This window comes from Heliangelus exortis, chromosome 16, assembly GCF_036169615.1.
Source record: "Heliangelus exortis chromosome 16, bHelExo1.hap1, whole genome shotgun sequence".
Lineage (NCBI taxonomy): Eukaryota > Metazoa > Chordata > Aves > Apodiformes > Trochilidae > Heliangelus > Heliangelus exortis.
This window is the reverse complement of record NC_092437.1, coordinates 12,974,587-12,990,936: the sequence shown is the minus strand read 5'-3', so window position 1 is coordinate 12,990,936 and position 16,350 is coordinate 12,974,587. Positions and strand designations below refer to the sequence as shown.

At 40.8% G+C, this 16,350-nt stretch overlaps 1 protein-coding gene across 1 annotated transcript in view; it reads left to right on the top strand.

Moving 5' to 3' along the window:
• Positions 1 to 16,350, top strand: part of PTPRT (protein tyrosine phosphatase receptor type T) — a 439,233-nt gene that overhangs the window by 273,344 nt on the left and 149,539 nt on the right. The window contains exons 8-9 of the mRNA XM_071759664.1: positions 14,316 to 14,612; positions 15,938 to 16,047. Of these exons, the coding sequence (XP_071615765.1) occupies positions 14,316 to 14,612; positions 15,938 to 16,047 (407 nt within the window). The remainder of the gene's footprint in view (positions 1 to 14,315; positions 14,613 to 15,937; positions 16,048 to 16,350) is intronic.

Here is a 16,350-nt window from a genome sequence, read left to right as displayed (position 1 = left end):
TTTTTTTTTTGATGTTGAGGTAGAGCACTAATATCTCTTCGGGTAAAATCTATTGCCCCTAGAAACAATATTTTAAAGTTCAGTAATATTCATGACTACATTCTGCTTGTAATTGCATCACTAAAAGAAAACCAATGTCAATTACAGGCTGGCCTTGTCTGAAATAGCTTTGCAAAGACCTGATTTTTACAACAATCTGTTGCAAAAGACAGAAATAGTGCCAGAGGAAGATGAATAGCTCAAGTGCAGTAAAAATCCAGCTGCAATGATCTGGAACTCCAGTGCTCCATCTCTGCTGGGTCCCAAAGTGGCTTTTTGGGCCGGTCTGCAGCTCCCCCTGATGCTGCTGTGAATTCAGGGAGTCTTGCTCACATCTGTGCAGGCAAGCAGAGAGGCCACAAGAAGAGTGACCTGGTTGTGCTATAAATCAGGTAGTTTCTCTTACAGCTGAGGAAACAGATATTCATCAAAAATGCAAATTTGGCAGCCTAGGTATTTATTTAAACTCTCTATTTTACTGCCTGTCTGCCTTCAACAAAACTGCTGGTGGGTTTGTGGCTGCCAGTGAGGTCATTTGGTTGATGAGGTTTGAAAGTGAGGGTTGTGATCACCAAGGGGACTGTTTGCAAGTTGATCTATGGTCCTGGTGTTCTGCCACATCAACCCCAGGAAGCATTCTCTGAGTGCACTCTTCAGTAGGAAAAGATCCCACTGGAGTTTTAACTTTGGAATGTGTGGATTTTCATATCTGAGGAACTGAAGGGAGATTTGTGCTTGGTGAGCACACAGCAAGGCTCACTTTGTGCTGATGGAAAGGAGCACCAGACAACTCCTGTTCCATGTGGCTCTCAGAGGAGATCCTGATGGATCCACATGGGTCTCAGCAAGCTCCTGATTCCAGGAGCTGCACTGCTTTGCCATGTATGCAGCAAAAAATGACATAAGTTTCTGTCCCACAGTGAAAACAATGGGCTGGCAATGAAAAATATTTTTTTTTTTTTTTTTTTGCAAGCAGATCATGAGCTTTTAGGGAAGAATGAATGCAGACCAGCAAAATTACATTTTCATCATGTCTTCACCACCACCGTGCTTTAAATTCCTCAATGGTACTACAGGTTTGTAGTGGGGATTATATGCTGTGTTTGTTTTTATAAGTGGTGATAAATTACTAATCATATCAACAATTAGCAAGCAGCTCACCTGATAAAAGGAGATGCTCTCAGATAGCTTCTGCAGTCTGTCATTTCCTCAAGGACAAATAATGTGCTTCATAGGGAAGATGCTGACTTCAGAATAAGTAGAGGAAATGTAGATGAGAGATGTTTTGCTGATGGAGTTAGTGTCCACCATTGCTCTCAGAGGGCTTTCTTGAAAATCAGATCTGTAATGGATATTATCCAGGTTTGAAAGTAAAATTGAAACATGCGACTTTTTTATCTGCTTTTGATGTTACATTCAGCTGCTTTCATCTTCAAGGATAAAAGTAATTGAACAATAATCCCTAAGAGATTCAAATATACAAATCAATGAACTGTTCTCACAGGAGAGTTTATTTTGAGGAGCGTGCTGGCACCTAACACTTCCCCAGGCTGCTAGGGCTCTATTAGGTGGTCTTGTACTCTTTCTTTTAGAGAGCAATGCCTAGAACATACACAACAAATAGCACAGATACAGTCTTTAAAAACATCACAAAACAAGAAGAGCTTTTTACCTCCTTTGGTTGACATCCTAAGTCTCAATCAAGTGCTGAGAGTCAGCTACTGTCTATTTTTATTTTCTTTTGGCAAGTGTAATGAAAGCAAAGGGCCAGTGCTTCCATTAGACACAGTAATCACGTAGGCAGTTGTTAGGCAGGCTTCCTCTGGCTTTTGTTTCTTGCCTGTGAGGTGCAGAAGAATTTTGGGTCCTTTCTATTCCTTTTCCCTGCACTGATCTCAGATCTTACTATTCTTTTATCTCTTAGTGTTTTTGTTAACCATTTTGTATGCATTCTTTAACAAATACCATTATAGTCCCCCTCACCCTTGTGTGAGGTGTTGTGATAGGCACACAGAGAAAAGGAATCCAGGTTCCAGGTTCTCAAAGCCTAAATATGAACACAAGTTGAGCATCAGTCCCTGCTACACATCTTTGATGATGCAGGAAGTTTGCCTCAGAATATAGATTAATATCGAATACAGATTAATCCCCTTTCTGTAACCCAGACTGTAATGCAAAGACAAAATACCAGGAAGGGTTGGAGGTGGAGCAGGTGCTATGATCTGTTGCCTGAAATTTCCATGGGCCTGTCAAATTGTAGCATTTTGGTTGAGAATCCTAATGGTGAGCAAACCCCAGAGTGTTGAATGCTTTGGAAATTTTCAGCCATTTCCAGGAAGGAGACCTAGAGAGCTTAGGTTTTGCTCATGCTTATTCAATTTTTAAGCTTAAGCCTATGTCTTCTGTAGGAAGCATCTGATGTATATCTAAAGCTGTTTCCCTTGGCAGTATAGGGGGCTTTTAGGGGGATTGGGTATTTTGGTGTGGTTTTTTGTGTTGTGTTGTTTTCTCCTGTCAACATGAGAACCCACCATGATCTCTCTGTGTGATTGAATTGGATGGAATGGAGAAAATTGTGGTCCTTGTGTATACAGTAAAAATTTCACAGATAGTAAAAGCCAAATTTTCAAAAGACTTGAGTTACCCTGAGTTGCTCTTGCCCTGTCCAAGGTTAAATTCAATATTAGAAGTGAAAGGATCCTTAATCCTCTCATGAAAATGGTTTCTCTGCTGTGCTCAGTCTGCTTGTTGGACCTGAACTTAGAGCTGATGTTGGCAGAAAGGAAAGGAGGTTTAGAGAAGAATTGAAAGACAGAGGTGTGAACGTTTGTGTAGGGCAGCTGGGCAGAAAGAGGTGAAGGAAGCTGGGATGTCTTTTAGGGATAAAGGAGTAACAAATGATCAAAGTTTGAAACTGAGAGCCAGTGGCTCACAGGGATCAGGAAGCCAGGCTGGTGAGGAGCTGGTGTCCCTGATGGAGAGCAGATTGGGTTGGGCTGGCAAGTCAGATAAAATAAGAAGCTTTAGGTGCAGAAGTAATTGAGGAATTTGACTGTGGAATAAGTGTTGGGGTGGAGGTAGGCAGAAGAAAGTGACAATGGGGGATATGGAACAAGGGATGAAGGAACAGAAGCACAGAAGGAACAGAATGTCTTCAACCATAACCAAATTTAAGATTCCCAATTATTTTGCTGCTCAGTGGCACGGCTGAAGACATAAATGGCTCCAATCTACTGCTGCCCATTCCTGATACCATGTGGCAGTTCTTGGTGACACTTTCATGTATCTTCCATTGAGCTAAAAATATTTGGTGCACTTGAGGGAGGCAGTGTTCTTGTGGGCAAAAATCCTCTCTTTGATACAAAGCAGTATCCATGGGCAAGAGGCACAGAGATGCTGTGATGGTCAGGCCTGACCATGCTGTTTGTGTGCACCCTCAGAGGTGAGGAGCCACGTGGGCTCTTTTTCTGTCCCCTGATATTGTAAGCACTTAAAATTAACAACAAATTAAAAACCCACTTAAAACACAAGTCCTCAGGCACACTGCATAGGCTCAAATAACACAAAATTTACATAGCACAAACTTCATTCTAGCTGGACCCAGCACTCAATTGCTTCACTTGGGAGCTGCAGTGCTCATGGATTTTAAGTTTTGTAGGAGGTTTTCTGAAAATTAAAGGGGAAGAGAAAGTGGTTGTATCTGTAAATCTTGAGAGAGTAGAGCTGAATGGATGCCAGCTGGAGATCCCTGATGTTTCTGATCTTCTGCTTCTTGAGATAATTTATAAGCATCTAGCTTTCACCTCTCCAGTAGGAATATTGTTATTTTAATAGCAAAGCAGTAACCATTTTTCTCTGCCCTTCTTTGTCTCATTTCCTCTCTTCTGAACAGAAAGAAATTTAACAGCTGGAGGACAACCAACCATCAAGCTGACTTTTTCAGCACTTGTTCTAGGTAGGAATATAAGAGGAAAACGAGATCAGGAACACAGTGTTTTCTTTATATAAATTCAAAGGTTTATTAAAGGATCAAAAAGTCTGTCCCACCATAAATGCTGCTATAACTTGCAGAGCTGTGGTGCCAAGCTGTGGCAGTAGTTATTGGAATGTTTCAGTGACAAATGAACAGATCTTTTCTTAGAAACTCTTAGCTTTCCTTAACACACTTTCAGCAAATGGATTTCCAATAAGCATCTACCTCCTTTCTCCTCTTTCCATTTCCAAATCAACTCTTTCAGAGCACAGTGGTGTGTTTGTGTGGAAATGGCTTTGCTGAGAAATTGAAAGGCAGGGTCTGGATCAGTTCCCTGCACGAGCTTTGCAATCCCCCTGCAAAGTGGTGTGATCTGTATTTGCTGCCCAGAGCAAAGCTTCAGCTACTGAGGGGAAAACCAATCTTTTGCGCTTTCCTTGGCAGCACTGTCTCATAGCCTCATCCTAATGGGGTGGAAATGAGCTCAGCTGCCTAATTCTGTTAAAAACATAGGCTTTTTTGCACACATGAATGCTCACCTACTTCCTTCTAGCCTTGTTGTTACAGCCAGGGCAGCGAAGAATCAAGCCACGGTAGCCAAACCCAAACAAACCCAAAACACACTGCTGGTTTTCCACTTCAGTTGTTCTTTTTTTTTTTTTTTTTTTTTTTTTTAAATAACCACATAAAGACCTTGATGTGGACAAATGAGCTTTTCCTTAACTTTCAGGGCATGACTAACTAGCTTGTTCATTAGCACTGCAATTTTTAGTTCTGTGAACCTTCTGTCACTCTCTGTGCTTCAGAACCCAAAGATGAGGGCTCTCCACCCCCAGAACCAGGTGTGGCTCTTGGCAATCCAGCCTCACTTCTCCTCAGCCTAAAATTTTCCACAGCCTGGCTTGGGTTTGTGTCAGAGTGGTTGGATGTAGTATCAGACAGCTCTTTGGTCATGGTGAACCCAATTTCCTAGCTGGTGGATGGCCATTTCCCTGCTCCTGCCTTTGAGAGATAAAGAAATGAAGCAGGGCTGTAAATCTGCCTCTACCTTTCCCTGTGTCTGTAAATGAGGACAGGACTCTTTTCCATCATACAGACAGGCCAGAGTTGTGCCTGTACCTTTAGGTCCATTATGTTTGACCTTCCTGTGCTCATTATAACCAGGGCTCAGTTTTTTTTTTAGTTCTAAGATAAATGTACTGGGTTAAGACTTGGTAGGAAAGCTTAAAAACAGAACGTCAGCACACTTTGCACAAATAGGGTTTAAATACATCCTTCATCTTTTCCTCACTGAACTCTTTTCCTTGTGGGACTCTATTTTCCTTCTCTAAGGCAGCAATAGGTGTTCCTGGGCAGGACATAGAGGCACAAGTTCGTGCAGTGATGTCCCTTGTAAGGGATTTCCATGCCAGTTAAATAAATCATGTTAGTACTCTTGTAAAATGGTAGCTGACTGCTAAGCACTTGCTTTGCTGGGCAAATGAGCTGAGAAGTGCTTCAAAGGATGTGTCCAGGCCTGCACAGCAAACAGGGATTAGGGAATGCTGGGAAGTTACAGCTTTCTGTTAGAAGATAGGAGTGAGCAAAATTGAGAACAGCAATAATTTGCTTTTTGGTGAACAGTCGGGGTTTGTTCGTAGGGTTTGAGGAGGGCTTTTTTGTATTTGTTTCGTTTGGTTTTTGATTTTATTTTTTTTTTCTTTGTTTTGGGGTTTTTTGTTTGTTTGCTTTTAAATAGCAAAACCAGAAGTTCCTCAAAGTTTATGAAGGAAGTGGGCTGAAATTCCCCTGGCTAAAATGAGCTCTGCTGTCACACCAGTGGAAATTCCACCAGCACTTTTTAGTTTTTCTGCCTCCTGCAGCCACCCAACCCCAAGCAGGGCTGAGAACAGAAACCTGTTCAGTGGGGCCAGGCAGCAGCAGAGAGATTACAGGGATTAGGAACAATTTGGAACCGTTTAGCATTCAGTCATTTTGTGAGCAGGCAATTAATCCAGTTGTGATTTTTCTAAAAGAAAAAAGGCTGCTGAGTTTAAAAAGGTACACTTGGGCTGAAAAAAAGACTTGGATTTCAGTGGGTTTTTTAAAAGAGTGTGTTAGGAGATATTAGTAAGGCTGCTGTAATCCTCACTCTATGGCCTGTGTGTTCAGATTACACCAAGTCCTGGCTGTGTTAGAAGCTACAGGCTCTTTATAGACTTGACAGTGTTTCTGAAGGACTGGCTGTTTATCTGTATTTTTTCATACATAATGCCTCTGTTGAAATCCTTTAAGAGTATTTCTTCAATGGCAATCTGGGCAGACATAAATGGTATTAAAGAAGTGCTGGTCCTGCCCCTCACACTCTGTTCTTCTCACACATAAAGCTATTTTGCTTTATTTTTGTTTGAGTCGAAACTGCAACCCTGGCCAGGAAAAGGGCAATTATTGGGCTAAATGTGGTGCATTGATTTTGTTCAGAGCAAACTTTTTAATCTGTCCTCCATGATCCCAGGGAGTGGCTGTAGCATTTGGAAGTGACCATTTGTTCAAACGTGTGCACTCACATAATAGTTACCCATCCATGGCATTAACACCACTGCAGTGCTGACTTCAACATCCTTGTGGAAGGAAGACATGAGCATGAAATTAGAATTAAACAGCTGCTCATAAATCGTGTCTGGACCCCTGCTAAAAATGTGTTTCTGGAGCACATTGCAACCAGTCCTCAGCTGCAGGAATTGGAAAGTGTCTTGCCCTGGTTAAGGAAAGAACTGGGAAAAGAAACTCTGTTGACTGTCTCTGTTGTTTTTTCCCCTGGCTGCATTTCCAACCACCTACTCCTGAGGATTCCCCGTTTGTCTGACCTTATTATGGCTGTGACATATCCTACTTCACTCTAGATAATTACTTAATCATCTAGACTTAACACTGTTAGCAGTTGAAAATAGTGGGGTTTTGGTGGTTTTTCTTTCTTCTGCCAACGCATCATCCTGTAGAGGAAAAAAATCCCTCTATGTCATCAGCTCCAGGAATCAGCTGGGTCCCATCGTGGGGAGATTCCTTGTGTATGGAAAGATGGTGGAAAAGGCAGCAGCTGCTGCTCCTGAATCTGGAGCAAAATGGAAAAGCCCCAAGAGGATTTGGGCAATGAGGGTATTTCAAGTGCTGGCAAAGCCAGTGCTTCATCAACACGTAGCTTCTGCTATATTTAAAAGTTAAACTGGAATTTTAATTATTTGATTTTATTTTTGTTTTGGAAAGACAGATTTCCAAAACAACATAAAGAATTTAGCTTGCCAGTTGCACAGACATAAAAGGAAGACAAAGTTACAAATGAGAGCCTATCTGCAAGAGCAATGCTTTTCTCTGTTGCCCAGAATAATTCAACAGACCCATGACTGTCTAAAGGAAGCCTCCCTTTAGCCTCCTCTTTTTTATTACCTTATTTATTTTTCTGGAGGTAATTTATGTTTTGTCAGAAACTAGATTATACTATTCTAATCTCTTCCACTTACTCCATTTGAAGATAACAGCAGAAGTACACAAAGAGGAAATGAAAAATAAATGCATACACACAATAGTAAAATAAATAGTTAAAATATTTTGTTTATACCTAATAAAAGAAATTAATGAAAACCACACATTTTACTTCTGACAACAAAAAAAAAGTGATTTGACTGCCTTGTAATCTCCCTTCCATTAGCATATTTGATTATGCTTAGCATTTTGTCATCAAAATGCCCAATAATGTATATCTTGTTCCCAGCCTTGGAAAACCACTGCTATGTGTATCCATGAGAGATGTTTTTAATAAAACCAGTAATATCCCTTTATTGTTGTTTTAAATTATAATTCTTAAATTTGCTAGAGAACAATAGGTTTAGGCATTAGGAGAAGAAAGCTTTCATTTTACCATTTCACAATAGAATGAAAGAATACCCATTTCAGCAGATGCTAAAAAGCCTTTTTTTAAAAGTAGTGCTTAATTATCCTGAAGATGTTTACAAGTGAAGGTTTGGCAGCTCCTCTGGGTGTCAGCTGGAGCAGCCCAAGTTAGTGGTGCAGTGGCTGCTGCTGGTGCCCATCTGTGCTGGTGGCTCCTGGTCCTGTAACCTTGGGCACCTGCCAGCCTGGGGACTTGTGTTCCATGAGTGTGACAGGCAGGCTTTTTAACAAATTAAAAGTTCTGCTGATTTTCTCAAACATCAGACAGATCTGGGCTTAGTTTAAAGGCATGTAGGTGGATTTGCCTCTTTATTTATTTGTTATGTTTAATAAGGTTGAACTATGAGATCAGGGGATGTTTAATGGGCTTTGGAATAGACCAAAGATATATATATTTTTTTTATTTATTTATTTATTTATTTTTAAATCTGGGTTTCTTTCAGTGTGTAATTCAAAGTAAAATGTGCAACTGAAATATCAGCCAAAAAATAAAGACAATGTGTTAAGAACTGAAGAAAAATAACCTTGTTAGCTGTTGAGAAAGCTCAGTCCCTGGCTTATCTATGCATATACTCCACTATTTGACTTATGTAATCTTTCATTTATAGCAGCTTCATCTATGTGGCAGGGCTCCTTTTTCATTTCTCTGAGAATGCCATAAAGTAGCCTATTTCAGTTCATCAGCCATAATGACACCTATTTCTTTGTGTATGACTCAAGGTTTGATTGTAGTTATTTCAACAAACAGGTTTTTTATTCATTAGTGATTTTATTGCATCAATTGTACATTTTTTTTCCTTTTCTCTTTCCTCTGTTCCATGTCTTCTCTCAGGACATGTTTTTCTGTCTAATTGCCTGCTTTCAGTTTTGACTGCACTGTCTTTGGACCAGTGATGATATCCAGAGTGGTTTAAAAAAAAAAAATATGTATAAAAGTTAGATCCAAACATTAGGGACATGTTTTTCTGCAGAAAACAGCAAAGCCAAAACACTTTTACAGGCTTGAAAGACTAGCAAGCTCTGTTTAATCAGTGTTTTTATCTGTCATGTCTGAAAAGGCATTTATCCCACCTTTAGATCAAGGTATTGGAATAAGATGGGCAGGAGTTGAGAGGCTCCCCAGAGCAGCTCTGTCCCAGCCAGGGGGGCTGCACTTCAGGGATGGACAGAGTTGTCCATCATTCCAAGAGGTCCATGTACAGGACATGGAGACAGAAGGTGTTTGTGGAACCACTTGTCTGTCAGAATCTCCTTAAAGAGATGAACAGCACTCACTGTGAAGTTGGATGTTTCGTCCTGAACCACCACACACACTTGAACTGGGCATGTAAGGGCACTTAGATTTTAAATTTAAAATTTAAATTTAAATTTAAATTTTAAATTTATATGTTTAAAGCACCTGAATGCTTTTGCTCTCTTTATCTTACTGCATGTTTTGTGGTAGTAGCTATGTTTTCCTAGGCTTGTTTCATCCTTTGGAAACTTGAGGAGGAGGAAAAGAAGGAGGGAATAAAGGTGAGCTAGAGAAGGTTCAACTCTGATCTCTTACCCAGAGTAAGTAAAATCATGGTCAGGCAAATTGCTTTTTGGGTTTCCATCTGCAGAACAGCTTTGAAAAACACCAAGAACCTGACTGCTGAGCCACCATCAGGAGGAGATTTGTGAGCAGTGAGCACTGTCTCAGAGCAAGTGAAACGTTCTATGGATTCTCAGCCATCCTGTGCTAATACCAAATATATATTCTGTCAATGAAAATGGATTTAAATCTTTTCTAGGCTACAGAGAGAGGTCATGTTATGCTGGTACCTGTGAGAACACAAATTTTGGTCTTAGCATCTACACCCAGTGCACCCCATCTTCTACTTGCCTCCTCCCAGCCTTCCCAAGAGGAAGGGATAGGGACCTTACTGGGGTGCCCAGGTGTTGGTTTGCCTGTTCTTGGAGGACCTGGCTGATGAGCTCAGGGACAGGTGGGTTGAGGGGAAGGTAGGAGTCAGACTCACACCTATTTTCCTTCTCTTTCTTTATTTGAAACAACCTACTGCACTTCTCATGCTCTTTTCTCTTCCTTTTGTGCCTTCTCAGTCTCTGTAACCTGCTGCTGGGAAAGAGAATTTAATCAGTGGCCACCTGCACTGCTAATAAACTCCCTCTCCTCTTCTCCATAAGGTCAGGAGACATGGGCATGGGGCCTCAGACAAGCACAGACATGGGCTGCTCAGTGTCATGTCTTTACTGACAGCAAAAGGTTCTTGCAATTAGGCTCCTGCAGTAGGTGGTTAACCTGGGGGCAAAAGATGATGTTCTCTATTAAATTTCACTGCTTAGCCTGAGTTCCACGTTCAGTCCCCAGTGTTTCACCATTGCTTTCTTTCCTCCCTGTTCTTCTCTTAAAGGAGGGGCATAAAGCAGAGACAGTTGTTATTAATAATCTAAATCAACTTTTGGCTTTCTACAACTCACCTTCAGCAAGAAGATGACAGTGAGCAAAATGAGGGCTGGGAACACTCCAGAAAGGAAGAGTAAAACCTACCACAAAAGTCAACTTTTCTGCAAAATGGTGATACTGTGATAGCAGGAAATGCACTTTCTGAAGATTGCAGGTCACACTGGTGAGGCAAAAATGGGTGCTCAGCTGAGCTAAGGACTGAGAGCACAGCTGGGGGGGCACTGGGAGAGTTTGTTCCCATTCAGGCCACTCACACATCACAAGGACTTCAGAAAGCTCCCTGGCCTGCTGAGTGTTTGCTGCAGCCCACCAGAGTAATGATGGGAATCACAGCATCACTGGGAGATGTGGTATCCAAAAGTATTGGGCAGCCCTTGGTTTTGATGTGGACTTTCAAAATGTAATTTCTAGTTCAACCAGGCTGAAATGAAAACCACAGCATTTGCACAGTGAAATCCCAGAGACTGCAATTTTCTTTGCATGGGTTCAAGACTTAATTTCATAGATGGGTGGCAGCTGTTTCGTTGCCTCTGCCTATTAAGAATTTCCTTTGCTTTTTCCAAGGTCTCAGGACACCTAGAACATTTAGTTTGTTTTATGCAGGTTATACCTATGTCTTTTTATATATGATCTCTAAGTATTCAAACTGAGCCAGTGTTTTTGTCTTGCTTTGAGTTGAGTTATGTTTTAGCAGCTTTTCTTGCACTAATCAGCTGGGTTGGGTTAATAATTTTTAGGGGTTTATTGCATTTTTTGGAAGCCATGATTCCAAGAACACAAAAATGGAGCAGTTTGTTCAGTTTCAAATATTTACCACTACTAGAGCAGTGTAGATTAATCAGAAATATTTTTGTTTGTTTGTTTTCTTATTAACTTTGGAAAAACTGAAAAATAGTTGGTGGTAAACAGTACCAGATCCAGACCTTTTGAGATTGCAGCCAATATATGTTTACTTACAAAGATAAAATTTGGAAGGAATTAAATGGAGAAGACAGCAGGATTAGTACCCTTTAAAAACAACAGTACAAAAATCTCATCTTTGAGAATGAGTTTCAGTGCTTTACACTGCAGAGGAAATCAGTTTGGCAACAGGAAAGCTTTTGCAAAATTACATAGCCTCAGTTTTGAGAAAAAAAGGAGATAGAAAGTGAGTGAGAGAAGGGAGACAGAAAGGATAGAAAGGTTTCCAGGTCCAGTTTCTATTTGTTGATTAAACCCAGTTTGTTTTGCTATTCTCTGAATCTGAAGTTTAAAAAAAATAAATAGTTTTTACTTATTTGTTCCCCTTTTGCTCTAAAATCAAGAAGGCTGTTAGATGTGAAGTCTCTGTAGATGCTTTTAGAGTCTCATAGGACTCTTTCTGAAACCTGAATCCCATTCCTGCTTCCATTATGAACTACAGCATCATGATTGATATATATATATATATATTTTTTTTCCCCCACTGCATAATCTCACATTTTAGGATTATCAGCCTGAGAACAGACAGTTCTTGGGAGAATTCCTCTTCTCTGCTATGTTCTGTGATTGTTAAGTGAGGTCTGGACTATGCTTGGAAGCTGCAATGTAGTTTCTCACTTTGTAACTCCAAGCAATCTGTTAATAGGCTGGTTACTCTATGGAAAAGCTTGTGTTGAGAAAAAGTAAAGTAAGCCCTGGTGGTGTATCTTAAAGCATTTAAAGTAACATTTTGAGTAGAATTAGAAACTTGTAGATACAGGCAGTTCCCAGACATACAACTTTGGGTAAGAAAGAAAAGGGTAAATATGAAAAAAATGAGAAAGCAAGCTAAAAATTTTCCCTGGTCCAAGTTTAGCCCGACTTGGTGAGATGTCAGTCAGTCATTCCTTACCTATGGATAAAGTCAGCACATCTGATATCAGTAAAGCAAACACCCTCTAATTAGCTATTCAGTCCAGAACTTACAGAAATCCCCAAACAGTACAGCATTAACATGGAGGTTAATTGCTGTCTTCAGCTGCATCCTTGTCTTGGCGTGAAATGTTTTTGCTGTGTCTCAGCCACATTCTGGTTTGGGGTCTGGAGCTGATGCTTTGGTGTTGTGGAGATTTCTGGGGGACAAACATCTGCTTTTTGGGCTTCTTTCCTTTCAAAGCATCTTGGAACAAGGCTTGTACTTGCCTTTACAGTTTCAGAGGCTGAAAGATTTGACAGAACCATCTCTTTCTCTGTAAAATTCATCTACAGGAGTGTTCTTTTCATGGGTTTATAGTAAAGGAGCAATGCTGATACATATGGGCATACCTACAATTACAAACTTTCTAATTTCTAACTTTTTTTTGTCATGTAAGAGAGGTTTTCTGGCTGCTAAGGGAATGACATGTCATACAGAATCCTAACCCAGTTGCCAGCTTTAGATCCCTGGTCCTTTAATAGCTCTCAAATTTCAACAGCTTCTGCGTGTGCTTGTGTCTGTATAAAGATTCAGAATAATGTTCATTTCAGAAGCTGCTCTTTTCCCATGGGCAATCACTGGGGTTTCTTTAGAAGTAATAGAGAATATGCTGGTTGTTAGAGTGTATTTTCTGCTATTGCATTAGTAGGTTGAAGTCAGCATGGCTGGAGCGTGGTTTCCTTTAAAGAATTACGAGAAGGGTTTTTCTGCACCTTATTTATCTTTCAAAGAAGTGTAATTGGTGTTTCGGAGTCCTTGGGACTTTGTTTCCATGAAAATGTTCTGTTCCTTGCATGGGCTGAAATCACAGGAGAACATGAGAAGTGAGTGAAACACTAAATTGTCTTAGAAATCCAGAATATTTGTGAAATTATGTATTTTCTAGTTGACCAGCTTAGAGACATATTGAGCAAAGCCACAAAAGAGCTACACAAGTTGAAGAAATGTCAGATAAGCAAATTATGATACGTAGTATGGTTACCACCTGACAGATCTCAAACACTGATTTTTACTCATCCTTCATTCTTTATGTCTGCATGTCTAGCAGTGCATGCATTTATATTTTATATAAAGCACAGAGTCTGTAGTCAGAGCATTTGAGTTATGCTGTTAAAAATAAATTAAGGAACAGCAGGTGAAAATGATTCCTTCATATGAATATTCAAACTGTGCCTCAGCCAGATACTGTAGAAGGAATAATAAAGAGCAAGGAAACTTTGATGGGGCCAAGGTATTGATATGAGCTGAAATAAAAGTTTTATTGGCACAAGGTTGAGATGACTCAGAAAACTTACTCAAGGAGTGGCATGATCTGTTCATCTGCTGCGTGGCCAAAACATTCAAGAATTGAAAAGAATGAGGGGGTAGTAGCTCTGGGATGGTGGAAGTCTAAGAGTGAGGCTTTAGTCTCTGAGCAGGATGGGTTTAGGGTGGGAAGGAGGGTGTAGGGGATGTGTAGCTAAATTGAAAGGCAAGTGATGTTTCTTCTCTGACAGCCATTTCCTATGTATTTGCATTGCTCAGCCTGAGCCTCACCAAGGTATTTAGGTACTTTCAAGTGAACCAATTTGATTAACCATCAATTTTTTTTTTTGTTTTGTTTTTGCTGTTAAGCATGAAGGAAGTGTGACTTCCACACTACCCACCTGATGGGCTTCGTGCTGCCGCTGTTGGGTTCCGTGAGTGTCTACTTACAAGAAACTTAGCTGAAAGCAAAATTACAAGACAGAAAATCACCTTTATCCTGGCCCAAACCAGGACAGTGAGGCTTCACAGGAATCCCTAGCATGATCACTGTTCAGGGCCCTGTGACAGGGAAAGCTCAGGAGATGGAATGCATTTGTGAGGCTGACATGAATTTCCGTATCACTTTACAGTGTAAAGAGCATCCAGAGCTGTGAAGTACTTGGATACCCTGGCAGTATGGAAGGCAGAGTACTAATGGATGACTGACCTCTTTAAAGGTCAGATTATTATTTTTTTAATATTTTTTTTTCCTGCTTGCTTCACAGATCCTGTCCATGGGCCACAAAATGTAGAAGTCGTGGACATCCGCTCCCGCCAGCTGACCCTGCAGTGGGAACCCTTTGGGTACGCAGTGACCCGATGCCACAGCTACAACCTCACAGTCCAGTACCAGTATGTGTTTAACCAGCAAAAATTCGAGGCAGAGGAACTCATCCAAACTTCTTCCCACTACACCCTGCGAGGTCTTCGGCCCTTCATGACCATCAGGTTGAGGTTGGCCCTCTCCAATCCAGAGGGCAAAATGGAAAGTGAGGAGCTGGTTGTGCAGACTGAGGAAGATGGTGAGTTGTGCTGGGCTTGTTTCCTTGGTTTTTTTAGGGAAGGAAGATGAATGTTTTCAACTTGTAAATGACACCATTACCCTCTGTCCCATCAGACTTGGAGATGGCTTCTCTGGCCAGTGTGGCATGTGAGGAAAACTTGGAGGTGTAAATAATTTCCATTTCACAGCCATGTGATGGAAAGCACAGGACTCCTGAAGGGCTGGGAACGATCAGTGCCAACCTGCACAGCTACAGAACAGCAGTGGATTTATTTCTGTAGAAGTCATGTTCTGAACTCCCCAGGACCCACAGAGCAGCTTCCTTCCCTCCTATGGGCAAATGTAGTCCTGGCATTTGTTGATTTTTCTTGTGCCTTCACATCAGTGTCCCAAAAAGAAGTTTAATGTCTTCCTTTCCAGAGAGCAGCTTTTTAAATTCTCATTTCCTGGATGTAACATTCTATGTACCTCTCAGAAGGGAAGTTCATTTGATGCTAATTCTTCCATTCCTGATACAAAACAGTTTCCTGGAGGTACTGGTGGAAAGCTTTAAAGTGTTATTATCCCATCTGAGTTATTTCAGACCAAGGACTCTCATAAACCACAAACCTCCATTCTGTCTAATGTGTTACAAAAGAAGTGTTCTGCCTCTGCCAGAGCTGTAAGAAGTTGCTGTCCTGAGTTTCTCTCAGCTGAAAGTAGCTCTTGCAGTCCAGTATATCATAGGAGGGGACATAAGAGGATGGCAGATCCTTCAGAAAAATGAACAGGGTTTTTATCAGACAGGCTGGGGAGTGCATTTAGTTAGTTATCTTCCACAGCATTAAAATTTTGCTTGAGTAGGTGTTTTTTTTTTAGCTGGCCTTGTAGCCATAATAAAATATAAATCTTACATTGTTACTTTACTGTGAGAATCAATCTTTCATATTGATAAAGGTGGGCAGCCCAGTAACATTCTGCCAAGGTGCAATCTGGCTGTTTTGCTGGAGAGAGCTCTACTGTTGTGTGGGCAGGGAAGGACAAAATAAATTTCCTACTGCTGCTGTGCTGCACTGGGATAAATGTATGTACTGAAATTACCTGGGTATTTTAATGAATTCTGATTTTATGTATCATTTATTGGTTAGTTTCCTTATTTGAACCAAAGCTTGAGAATGGCCTTTCATGTTGATAGCACCTTGGTGTAAGGGGAGTGCCTTGAGGGTTTTTTTATTATATATTTATTTGTTTTATTTTCAGCTCTGCATTCCCTAATTGGCAGTCTCTGTCTTCTGATGTGTGGGCATCTGGAGCTGATGGTAGCTTCTAACATTTTTTTTTTGGTGTTCCCCCCCCTCCCTGCAGTTCCTGGTCCCATTCCTTTGGAATCCATCCAAGGAGGACCTTTTGAAGAGAAGATCTATGTTCAGTGGAAGCCTCCAAATGAGACAAATGGCATCATTACACTCTATGAGGTAAGGAGAACAGATTGTTTGCAAGGAATACATGCCACAGGGCCCTTTTCATATGTGTGCAAGCCAATCCTGAGCTCTGGAGAGGTTTCAGCAGGTGCTAGAAGAAGCCTGATTAAAATAGATAAGAGTCTTCAAGATAGGCTGCTGCTGTCATTGGAAAAGTTTCCCAGTGCAAAAAAGAGATTTGTCTACCAGTAGTTGTGGCCAACCCAGAGTCTTGGGGGACTAATTCCTGCCTTTTTTTTTCTTCTGCAGTATCTCCAAGATCTGCTTTCCTTCCTTTTTTTTTTTTCTTGAGGTAAA